The following is a 13,157-nucleotide window of genomic DNA, read 5'->3' on the forward strand; positions in this document are numbered from 1 at the left end:
ATACCCCTTGAAGTGTGTTTGTATTTCAGTCATTTTATAACAAGATAGGTAGAGATAATGTTCCATTGTTCTTGAGTCGTTCATTATCCGCATTTTTCTTAAATATTCCATTGTTGTTTGAGTTAATTGTTATCCCATAATTTTCTTAAATATTCCATTGTTGTTTGAGTCAATTGTTATCCCATACTTTTCTTTAATATTCCATTGTTGTTTGAGTCAGTTGTTATCCCATACTTTTCTTTAATATTCCATTGTTGTTTGAGTCAATTGTTATCCCATACTTTTCTTTAATATTCCATTGTTGTTTGAGTCAATTGTTATCCCATACTTTTCTTTAATATTCTATTGTTATTTCATACTTTGCTCTAATATTCCACTGTTATTTCAATCGATTATTATCCCGTATTTTTCTAGAATGTTTCATTGTTGTTTCAATCGATTATTATCCCGTATTTTTCTAGAATGTTTCATTGTTGTTTCAATCGATTATTATCCCGTATTTTTCTAGAATGTTTCATTGTTGTTTCAATCGATTATTATCCCGTATTTTTCGACAATGTTCCATTGTTGTTTCAATTGATTATTATTCCGTATTTTTCGAGAATGTTCCATTGTTGTTTCAATTGATTATTATTCCGTATTTTTCGAGAATGTTCCATTGATGTTCCAATTGATTATTATCCCGTACTTTCACTTTGCTTCAACTTTCCAGTTTATAAATCCTATGCTATATTCCGCAAGATATTATACATTAAAATTAAAGATATTCTCGGCTATCCGTTTTCCTTCTTCAGAACGTAAAGTATAACAGAGGTATAAGTTTTGTCATACTGTTGTCGACTCCGTTATGGGTTAACATAGTAGTATAAGTAAACACATAAAGCAACAGGATTTTTCTGATGAGTTTCTTAAGAAAACTGATAACGCGGATGAAATAGCATTCTAAGATATTTTATTATTAAGTGAAGCGTATTCGAACATGCCTAGATGGCGTTGTTGTCCATTCTAATTGGTTTAAGATCTTAGGACTAATGATGAGCAGAACTTCCTAATAAAAGTGAGCTTACGCCTTGAGAAGCTGAGGCCTCAGATCATTTTTATAACAGTAAAACATTTTATTAGCAGTTCCTTTGATACTGATCTGAGGCCTCAACAAACGACAATTGAATGCAAATGTTTTACATAAGCAATACATGGAAAGAACTTAGGGTTACTTATCACGTGCTGACGTAAACCGAATCAGTTTATAAAATGATGAAATTAAACGTAGAAGAATCATTAGGATCACAGGTTTCATTAATTTAACTACAAGAACTAAAGAGAAAAGTTTAAATCTATTTTCTATCCGTTCTGATTCTTGGTTGGTGCAGAAAATGTGAAGGAACTTTCTGATCAGCGCCCGGTGTTTGTAAGGATTTAGAACCAATCCGAACCTTCTAAACTAGCTGAACGTTTAGAGATATTCCCGCCAAAAATACCGAAGACTAAGATTTGTTTGGTTTGTTTTGAATTTCGCGCAAAGCTGCACGAGGGCTATCTGCGCTAGCCGTCCATAATTTAGCAGTGGAAGACTAGAGGGAAGACAGCTAGCCATCACCGCCCACCGCCAACTCTTGTGCTACTCTTTTACCAACGAACTAGTGGGATTGGTCGTTACATTATAACGCCCCCACGGCTGAAAGGGCGAGGATGTTTGGTGGGACGGAGATTCGAACCCGCGACCCTCAGATTGCGAGTCTAACGTCCTTACTACCTGGCCATGCCGGGTCCAATAACTAAGAAAGTACTTCAGTACAGTCTCATCTTCAAAACATTGGAGTTCACTAACTGGTTTATAATATTATGACCATTATTATCTTCAAAACGTAATAATCACACCCTTTTTACTCATTATGTTAGATATCTAGTCCGAGTTTAATTATTTACGTTAATAGGCATATTGTTTTCACGTTTAATTAACTAATTTTCATTCAATAGTTGTCTACAATCACTATATACAGGAAACAACTACAGAAGATATTTATAAACACACGTAAGCTACGGCAGAAGCTATCTGCCAACGTTACTAAACAGCATAAGAAGACTAGTAAAGCCAAATAACGTACCATTGATAGGTCTTTTCAATTAAACTGGCAAAATTTCAAGATTTTATTTTGATAACGTATACAAATATTGGATTTGTGAAGAGAAGATTACAAAACTTTAAAATTTATTACTTTTGGGCTAAAAATAGCTAACTTTCTACCACACATAATGTAATTCAATGTTCGGAATATTTTCCCAACGTACTTTAGATTTAAAGATAACACAACGGTTTCCAAGGAAACCGTTTCAACCTTCTGTAACTTGTCATAACAACTATATAAACCAACTTCTTCTTAGAAATATGAGGAACTGCTTAATTTTAAATATAAGGGATTTCTGGACTGATAATAGTTAGAGTATATTATATCCTCAGGGGGACGATATCTGAGTAGATTCATTTCTTCTGATTAAGGCCCTCAGTAACCGTTTCATCAGTAACGTACATCTTCTTCTGTATCGTACTTCCTAGGCCTGCTTTATGTAGTGGACTTGTCTCAGTGCACTCGTATAATACTTGTAAGCCTAACTGAGTAGACACTGATAAACCTCGTCCACTAACGGAGTGCAAGTTTTTAAAACCTCGTGCTGATATTCACGTGCATAAATTTAAAACTAGCGAAACTATCCGGCTTCGCTCGAGCCATTAGGTTGATATATTCTAGATGACTACGTCAGTGTGTGTCTTCTGAACCCATTTTAGCACCACCTATATACCTTTGTTGGGAAGCAACATGATGTACAAGCCACTGTTGGAACGCATTGTTACAACATGATATACAAGCCACTGTTGGAACGCATTGTTACAACATGATGTACAAGCCACTGTTGGAACGCATTGTTACAACATGATGTACAAGCCACTGTTGGAACGCATTGTTACCAAAACTCTATATATTAGAAGTTGTTATATAAGAAATCACTTCTTTATTATGTGGTTTCTCGCTATCTTGCCTCATAAAAGATACATACGCGCATGCACGTGTATAAGTAATAATACTCAGGTACACACCCTCAGGGTCCACTTAGTATGGGTGCAAAATTCCAGGTTTCTAGGTTGTTTCCTCTTGGAGCTATGGTGGTGCATGTCTGTGTGTATGTGACCACCATAGCTCCAAGAGAAAAGAACCTAGAAATCTGAAATTTTGCACCAATACTAAGTTGACCCTGAGGGTGTGCACCTGGGTATTATTACTTATCTTATCTACGTGAGTGTGTGCATGCGCGCCTCATAGTATACCCTGTAGTATTTCAGTTAGATTAACAACTTCAAATATATAGAAAAGCCAGTGCGTTTTGGTAACAATGCGTTCCAACAATGACTTTTATATCATTTTGCTTAGCAACAAAAGTATAACCTAATATTATTGTTGTACATCCTTCCAGGTTTCTCTTTGTTGCAGGAAACTAAAAGACGGAAAGTTGTTGTCGCCAGTGTTACTGTTTCTCACATTATCGAGGGAGAAAGGTTTTGACGTTCTGTTTATAATTGGGCGACGCTACAGAACGGAGAGGAAGACATCTATAGTTAGTGTTTGCTGTAGTTTGTATCATAGGAACGAAACAAGTGAAAAATGAAAATATGTACATGTTTCCTGGAACAAAGAGAATCCTGGAAATATGTACATGTTTCCTGGAACAAAGAGAATCATGGAAATATGTACATGTTTCCTGGAACAAAGAGAATCCTGGAAGAATGTACATGTTTCCTGGAACAAAGAGAATCATGGAAATATGTACATGTTTCCTGGAACAAAGAGAATCCTGGAAGAATGTACATAAAACTCAAGCCATTCTAGTTCATATATGTTAAAGCTCAGGCCATTTTTATCATTTGAAACAGAATGTCGGATCGGCTAGGTCATACAGTTAGCTTTATGAAATATGAAAATCGCTGTATAGTTTGATCTAGGATATTGATTTTTGTATTCTTAGATGTTCCACTACAGTTTGTTTGCTGTCAAGCACAATGGTAAACTCTCTGTACAGGGATCGAAGCCAAATTTCTTGGGTTGTAAAACCTCAAGCTTAGCGCTAAGTAATGGTAATCCTTTGTGAAATCCAATGTCACGTTGTATGAAATACGAGCATCCTAACAGGAAGCAACCGTCATCTTGCTAGACAGTGGAAGATAAAGACGATTAACTCGTGTAATGGGATCAATGTTTTGTGGAGTCCATGAAACATGAGATAAAAGGATTAAAGAAGGCGTGAAAAATATCTGGATATTAGATATATTCGAAAATAACAGTTTAATGTGATCCTTTGGAAAAACATAATATCAGCAAACGTCATTACATCTTAGTGTTTATAGCATCGATATGTGCAGGGAAGACTGACGAGGACGTATCGTCCGCCATGAACATGTATGAACTAGAATGGCCTGAGTTTTAACATGTATGAACTAGAATGGCCTGAGTTTTAACATATATGAACTAGAATGGCCTGAGCTTTAACATATACGAACTAGAATGGCCTGAGCTTTAACATATATGAACTAGAATGGCCTGAGCTTTAACATATACGAACTAGAATGGCCTGAACTTTAACTTGTTGTATCATCACATTTCCTAAGTGTTCATCCCAGTCGATTTTGTCAGGATTAACAAACTTTGCAAGCATCTGTCTGATAGTCTGTACTACCTTCTCTGCCTTACCATCAGACTAGGTGAAGGACAGCCTCTTCCAAGCAGTTACCTACCTGATATGTTTTGGTCCAGATCTTCCTATGTTACCTACCTGAAATGTTTTGGTCCAGATCTTCCTATGTTACCTACCTGAAATGTTTTGGTCCAGATCTTCCTATGTTACCTACCTGAAATATTTTGGTCCATATCTTCCTATGTTACCTACCTGATATGTTTTGGTCCAGATCTTCCTATGTTACCTACCTGAAATGTTTTGGTCCAGATCTTCCTATGTTACCTACCTGATATATTTTGGTCCAGATCTCCCTATGTTACTTACCTGATATGTTTTGGTCCAGATTTTCCTATGTTACCTACCTGAAATGTTTTGGTCCAGATCTTCCTATGCCGTGCCTTTGAACATGGGGTGGGGGTATTATCTGTTTGGTCTCACTCACACAGACGTTTGGTGTTGGCCAATGCCTCCCCCTCACAGGTTCTCAGCCAAAGCCTAACTTAGGTGTAAGAACCGGACATTCTCAGGGACTCCGACACTTGGAAGATTAATTGGTTCTAGTCCTTGTCCAGGATATCAGGGTGGTATAGTCCTGGTCCAGGATAGTAGAGTGGTATAGTTCTGATCCAGGATAGCAGGGTGGTATAGTCCTGGTCCAGGATAGTAGGGTGGCATAGTCCTGGTCCAGGATAGCAGAGTGGTATAGTCCTGGTCCAGGATAGCAGGGTGGTATAGTCCTGGTCCAGGATAGAAGGGTGGTATAGTCTTGGTCCAGGATAGCAGAGTGATATAGTCCTGGTCCAGGATAGCAGGGTGGTATAGTCCTGGTCCAGGATAGAAGGGTGGTATAGTCTTGGTCCAGGATAGCAGAGTGATATAGTCCTGGTCCAGAATAGCAGGGTGGTATAATCCTGATCCAGAATAGTAGGGTGGTATAGTCCTGGTCCAGGATAGCAGGGTGGTAAATTATTCTTGGCAACCCATCATTCAGCCCTGATTGGACCCAGAATTCGTCGCGAGTCATCGTTGACGTCACGAGGTACCTCTCGGCTCAGAAAGATGATATCTGATAGGAGAGAGACAGAGATTAGAGACACCAGAACTGAAAAAGCTCAACAGTTTTTTGTATCAAGTGTTTTCATGTCTAAAAGACATAGAAACAAACAATACGAAAAATTCGAAACGTTCTGCGTCACTAAGTATGGTGGGAAAACAGACGAGATACAGAAAGGTGTTACATCTTCCCTCATAACGTACACGTTCTGGACGTGTAGAAGGTAAGAAATGTGTTACATCTTCCCTCATAACGTACACGTTCTTGACGTGTAGAAGGTAAGACATGTGTTACATCTTCCTTCATAACGTACACGTTCTGGACGTGTAGAAGGTAAGAAATGTATTACATCTTCCTTCATAACGTACACGTTCTGGACGTGTAGAAGGTAAGAAATGTATTACATCTTCCCTGATAACGTACACGTTCTGGACGGGTAGAAGGTAAGACATGTGTTACATCTTCCCTGATAACGTACACGTTCTGGACGTGTAGAAGGTAAGACATGTGTTACATCTTCCCTGATAACGTACACGTTCTGGACGTGTAGAAGGTAACAAAAGTGTTACATCTTCCCTGATAACCTACACGTTCTTGACGTGTAGAAGGTAAGACATGTGTTACATCTTCCCAGATAACGTACACGTTCTTGACGTGTAAAAGGTAAGACATGTGTTACATCTTCCCTGATAACGTACACGTTCTTGACGTGTAGAAGGTAAGACATGTGTTACATCTTCCCAGATAACCTACACGTTCTTGACGTGTAGAAGGTAAGACATGTGTTACATCTTCCCTGATAACGTACACGTTCTTGATGTGTAGAAGGTAAGACATGTGTTACATCTTCCCTGATAACGTACACGTTCTTGACGTGTAGAAGGTAAGACATGTGTTACATCTTCCCTGATAACCTACACGTACTTGACGTGTAGAAGGTAAGACATGTGTTACATCTTCCCTGATAACGTACACATTCTTGACGTGTAGAAGGTAAGACATGTGTTACATCTTCCCTGGTAACGTACACGTTCTTGACGTGTAGAAGGTAAGACATGTGTTACGTCTTCCCTGATAACCTACACGTTCTTGACGTGTAGAAGGTAAGACATGTGTTACATCTTCCCTGATAACCTACACGTACTTGACGTGTAGAAGGTACAACATGTGTTACATCTTCCCTGATAACCTACACGTACACATGTAAAAAAAATCAATACTTGATAGTATATACCGAAGTTTAACACTACGTTTTATACAAGAATACTAATATTTTAAATTACATAATTAAGGTTCCTTTTGCATAAATAATTAAAATAATTGATTTATAAAATTTACCTTATTGATGAAACAGACGGTTTCAAACAGTCTGGCTGATAATTTCTTCAACTCTTCATACAGTGTAACATTATTCTTTGTTTCTGTTCAGATTTTAAGTATCACACTGGTTGTAAGAAACGTTTAGTATCACATTTTTTCCCACTGGTAAAACTAATTTTTTTGTAACGTTAAAAGTTTATCTGTTTTCAAAAATACATCTTTAAAAAGTTACATCCAAACCTTAAGCCTTGCTAATAGAAACAGCTATTTTTCATAAGAACAAGTTGAGTATTTTTCATTTGTTTGAAGTACGAAGTGGTTTCGGTCATGCGCAGTATATTTGTTGTAATTTCAGTTTATCTGTAGAATTCCAGAATCGAAGCAAAAAAGAAACTTGTTTTGACAAGGATTAAACTTCAAAAATAGAGTAATCGGGCCAACAATGTTAAAAGTTGATGGGCATAGTCGGTTTACGACTTTAACGGAAACAAATTATCTTGCTAGAAATGTCAGAAGCGGATTTTTTAACAGTATAGGTTTTAAGAAAAAAAATATACACGAGCTTCAATATCTCAAATTATTTTCCAGTCTTAACAAACTTCCCCTAAATAAATGGGTTTACTTCGTCATTTCGTTTACGTCAAACACTAAAACCGACATTCCCCCTCCCCCCTACAGCTGTGGAGAGAAAAGGATACACCATCGTTACATTTCATCATTATTACTCGCTCTTGTTCAACTGTTTTTTGTTTTTTTCATTCTGGGTTTTCATTTGTTAACTGTGCTTAAAGTTGAAACTCCTGAGGCGACAGCTGGGCACTGTTAATTCCCTACATATTAGCCCAAACATCCATTGGTTGATTCTGTCAAATTATTCTAAATTGTTATTTTAATATAAATTTTATCATTTAGATTACGGAGTTCCAGAACAGCGGGTGTTTAATTGTTTCAATATCGCGTTTTCAGGAGTGAAAAAGGAACCCAGATCTTTCATGTCAAATACTTTCATTAGCAACTCCATCATGCACTTTTAAAACCGACTTATCTGTTAAGCCTATATTATTATATAATCTGTTAAGCCTATATTATTGTATAACCTGTTAAGCCTATATTATTGTATAACCTGTTAAGCCTATATTATTATATAATCTGTTAAGCCTATATTATTATATAACCTGTTAAGCCTATATTATTATATAATCTGTTAAGCCTATATTATTATATAATCTGTTAAGCAAAAGTTCGTTTGTTTGTTATTAAGCACAAACACGCACATTAAGTATGTATGTGCTTAATAACAAACACGCACATCAAGTATGTATGTGCTTAATAACAAACACGCACATTAAGTATGTATGTGCTTAATATCAAACACGCACATTAAGTATGTATGTGCTTAATAACAAACACGCACATTAAGTATGTACTGAGTGAAAAAAAAGGTTGAGAACCACTAGGTTTTGAATCCCTGTTGTAAAGTAAAGATTTTTAAGGATAACGATAAATTTATTGTGAAGAACATTAGAATTTATTGACATTTATTAATTATTATTTAAATTTATTATTATTTATTATTAATTTATTTTATTTTTTATTTATTTATTATTAAAAACCATTCGTAAAGTAAGTTCTATCTATATCGATTTACACAGTTGTGAAATTGAAAATGTAAATTAATATTTGTTGAAATTCAATAGTTACATAAAACTGGCTTCTCATCTAAAGACACGTGTTAAAACTCCTACTTTAAAATAAGTTAATGTTTGTTGAAATTCAATAGTTACATAAAACTGGCTTCTCATCTAAAGACACGTGTTAAAATGGAGTGACTCCTACTTTAAAATAAGTTAATATTTGTTGAAATTCAATAGTTACATAAAACTGGCTTCTCATCTAAAGACACGTGTTAAAACTCCTACTTTAAAATAAGTTAATGTTTGTTGAAATTCAATAGTTACATAAAACTGGCTTCTCATCTAAAGACACGTGTTAAAACTCTTACTTTAAAATAAGTTAATGTTTTTATTTCATTTAAGTTCTCTTTAAAGTAGGTTAAAGTGCATTACAGAGTATCTCTTCTTGTGGTCAGACGGTGCATTACAGAGTATCCCTTATTATGGCCAGACGGAGCATTACAGAGTATCTCTTCTTGTGGTCAGACGGTGCATTACAGAATATCTCTTCTTGTGGTCAGACGGTATATTACAGAGTAACTCTTCTTGTGGTCAGACGGTGCATTACAGAATATCTCTTATTGTGGTCAGAGGGTGCATTACAGAGTATCCCTTTTGTGGTCAGATGGAGCGTTACAGAGTATCCCTTCTTGTGGTCAGACTGAGCATTACAGAGTATCCCTTCTTGTAGTCAGACGGTGCATTACAGAGTATCCCTTCTTGTGGTCAGACGGTGCATTACAGAATATTTCTTTTTGAAGTCAGGCGGTGCATTACGGACTATCCCTTTTTTGTGGTCAGACGGTGCATTACAGAATATCCCTTCTTGTGGTCAGATGGAGCGTTACAGAGTATCTCTTTTTGTGGTCAGACGGTGCATTACAGAGTGTCTCTTCTTGTGGTCAGACGGTGCATTACAGAGCATCCCTTCTTGTGGTCAGATGGAGCGTTATAGAGTATCCCTTCTTGTGGTCAGACTGAGCATTACAGAGTATCCCTTCTTGTGGTCAGACGGTGCATTACAGAATATTTCTTTTTGAAGTCAGACGGTGCATTACGGACTATCCCTTTTTTTGTGGTCAGACGGTGCATTACAGAATATCCCTTCTTGTGGTCAGATGGAGCGTTACAGAGTATCTCTTCTACATACCTTGTTTTAAGTTCAGCTCATATTCAACGGTCCAAGTTTGTGTTCTTTTCTTTATGTTTTCACAATTGAAAGTGTAGTAGAAGTAACAAGCTACAACCAGGTGCACGTGTTATCAATCAATACAAGCTACAACCAGGTGCACGTGTTATCAACCAATACAAGCTACAACCAGGTACATGTGTTATCAACCAATACAAGCTATAACCAGGTAGCTTGTATTGGTTGATAACACATGTACAACCAGGTGCACGTGTTATCAACCAATACAAGCTACAACCAGGTGCACGTGTTATCAATCAATACAAGCTACAACCAGGTGCACGTGTTATCAATCAATACAAGCTACAACCAGATACATGTGTTATCAACCAATACAAGCTACATCCAGGTGTATGAGTTTTAAGTAACTCAGATTTTGTAGTTTTGACTTTCTTGTTTCGATACTTTTTGTAACATTAAAACTCTCTATATTAATATGGATATCTAGGTTACGATCTCTATATTAATATGGATATCTAGGTTACGATCTCTATATTAGTATGGATATCTAGGTTACGATCTCTATATTAATATGGATTTCTAGGTTACGTAGATATCGATCCATACTTGTCTTGATAAAATTATAACATTTTTTATTATACTTGTTTGTTTCCTTTTTATTAGCTATGTTTTGGACTCCACCAATACCAAGCGGGGAGGCGCGCGTATACCCGATTCGATTTTATTACTCATCAGGACCTTTTCCTGTCTACCCTCAAATTGAAATTCTTTTAAGCAGGATTAAAATAAATTAATCTATAAGACTTTGGACATGGTCAAACACATCAATCGAAAGGGTTTAACCTCCTGAGTCCAAAACTGTAACTTTGTATCAAATCAGCTAAATGGGCTAAAAGTTTGTACTTTAAAAAATAAACAAAAAAACTCAAAGCCTTTGTGCCGCGGCTAAAAATGTTAACCCTACTTTGGCTCAGACTAACATAATTACAGTGCTTTGCCAAAGTAGGGATTGTTTCAGTACATTCTGTAACATTAAAACTTTCTATATCACTATGGTAACTAGGTTATGTATATCACGAGCCCTACTTGTCTTTATAAAATTAATTGTTTTTATTATAGTTGTAAAGAGAATGTTCTTACTAAGTTGTTTATTTGAAATATATATATATATAAACTAGTTTCAAATTAATGTTTAACGTTTAATGTTTAAAATTAATGTTTTATTGTTTGTTGAATTTCGGGGAAAGCTACACAAGGGCTAACTGTGCCAGCTGGCTTTAATTTTGAAGGAAGGCAGCTAGTCAACACCATCACCCATCGCCAACTCTTGAGCTACTACTGTCAGATTGTATAGTGAATTTAACCATCACTTTTATAGTGCACCCACAGACCACTGACCCTCAGCTCCACACTGACCAGTGGGTAACTCTGTATATTTTACAGCCTACTATTAGGCAATACATATTAGCCTGCATTACTTCCGCTTTGTTTCAGCTCAATCAATCTTTGATTTTTTGGAGGAAATCATATGACAAACAAACAAAACGTAAATGTTAACAAGGAGTGATTTTGGTTTTGTAACAGCGATTCCGATGTCTATTGCAAAGCTTAACTTGGCTGTGGCTCCATTATAATGAGTTCTGTTTTCTTCTTTTTAGTTGGCTTGGAAATAAATAGGCCTTTAATAAACTCGGCTATTGATAAGGTAAGCTGGATCTTAGAATCCTGAGGAGAACCTCTAGCTCTGATATCTGTTTCTTTGTTTTTAAGACTAATGGGCTATCTGAGCTGTGCCCACTACAGGTATTGAACCCTGATTTTTATAACCAGTGTTTTTTTTTCTTTTATCTCAAGAGTGGCCAATCAAGTAAATGGATTGGACCAATTACCTTTTTTAACACAAGTACGTCAGACAGTTTGATAGTTCCAAAGTTTTTTACTGCAGCAAAAGAGCAAAACTCCACGATCGAGATTCTTGAACATAAATCATCATCCCTCTTTGTTATATGTAGTGTAATATAGTGAATCCCTCTTTGTTATATGTAGTGTAATATAGTGAATTCCTCTTTGTTATATGTAGTGTAATATAGTGAATTCCTCTTTGTTATATGTAGTGTAATATAGTGAATTCCTCTTTGGTATATGTAGTGTAATATAGTGAATCCCTCTTTGTTATATGTAGTGTAATATAGTGAATTCATCTTTGTTATATGTAGTGTAATATAGTGAATCCCTCTTTGTTATATGTAGTGTAATATAGTGAATCCCTCTTTGTTATATGTAGCGTAATATAATGAGTTTATATTGTTATCATCCCTCTTTGTTATATGTAGTGTAATATAGTGAATCCCTTTTTGTTATATGTAGTGTCATATAGTGAATCCCTCTTTGTTATATGTAGTGTCATATAGTGAATCCCTCTTTGTTATATGTAGTGTCATATAGTGAATCCCTCTTTGTTATACGCAGTGTCATATAGTGAATCCCTCTTTGTTATATGTAGTGTCATATAGTGAATCCCTCTTTGTTATATGTAATGTAATATAGTGAGTTTATATTGTTATCATCCCTCTTTGTTATATGTAGTGTAATATAGTGAGTTTATATTGTTATCATCCCTCTTTGTTATATGTAGTGTAATATAGTGAGTTTATATTGTTATCATCCCTCTTTGTTAAATGTAGTGTCATATAGTGAATCCCTCTTTGTTATTTCGTCCGTTTCGAATACTTATGACAAAGAAACTGGCTTATGGAGGATGTTTCTCATTTCTTATGTTTCCGCATGAAGATCTCTGTAACGATGTACAGTTCAACCTTGCGTATAGAGAGAGAATAAGATAAGAACATTCAGACTACAATCAGTTCATTTAATTTTGTGTAACCAATAACTACTTGAAAGATGAGGCCGAGCGTGACCCAGTATAACTAACGTGCCGGACAGTTGGTCTGCGGTTCTGTCGTTACCACCAGAAATACAAACAACAACAAAAATGTTTCCGTTTTTGGGGTGTCAAACAAATCCCACTATTCGGTCAGGCAAGAGTAGCCTAACAGTTGGTGTGGGTGCTGTTGACTGGCAGCCTTCCTTCTATATATCAGCTCAAAATTAGAGACGACTAGTGCAGAAAATACATGAGTAGTTTGGCATGAATAATCAAAAGGACACTGATGAATTAATGAAGCTCCGACAAAACCTACAGGACACCTCTGTGCTTAAATTCACCCACGAAATA

At 36.1% G+C, this 13,157-nt stretch overlaps 1 protein-coding gene across 1 annotated transcript in view; it reads left to right on the plus strand.

The window, feature by feature from the left end:
- Positions 1 to 13,157, plus strand: part of LOC106472384 (corticotropin-releasing factor receptor 2-like) — a 44,849-nt gene that overhangs the window by 2,860 nt on the left and 28,832 nt on the right. Inside the window, exon 2 of the mRNA XM_013933028.2 lies at positions 11,581 to 11,627. Within this exon, the coding sequence (XP_013788482.1) occupies positions 11,581 to 11,627 (47 nt within the window). The remainder of the gene's footprint in view (positions 1 to 11,580; positions 11,628 to 13,157) is intronic.

Source organism: Limulus polyphemus, unplaced genomic scaffold, assembly GCF_000517525.1.
Source record: "Limulus polyphemus unplaced genomic scaffold, Limulus_polyphemus-2.1.2 Scaffold5291, whole genome shotgun sequence".
In the NCBI taxonomy this organism is placed as follows: domain Eukaryota; kingdom Metazoa; phylum Arthropoda; class Merostomata; order Xiphosura; family Limulidae; genus Limulus; species Limulus polyphemus.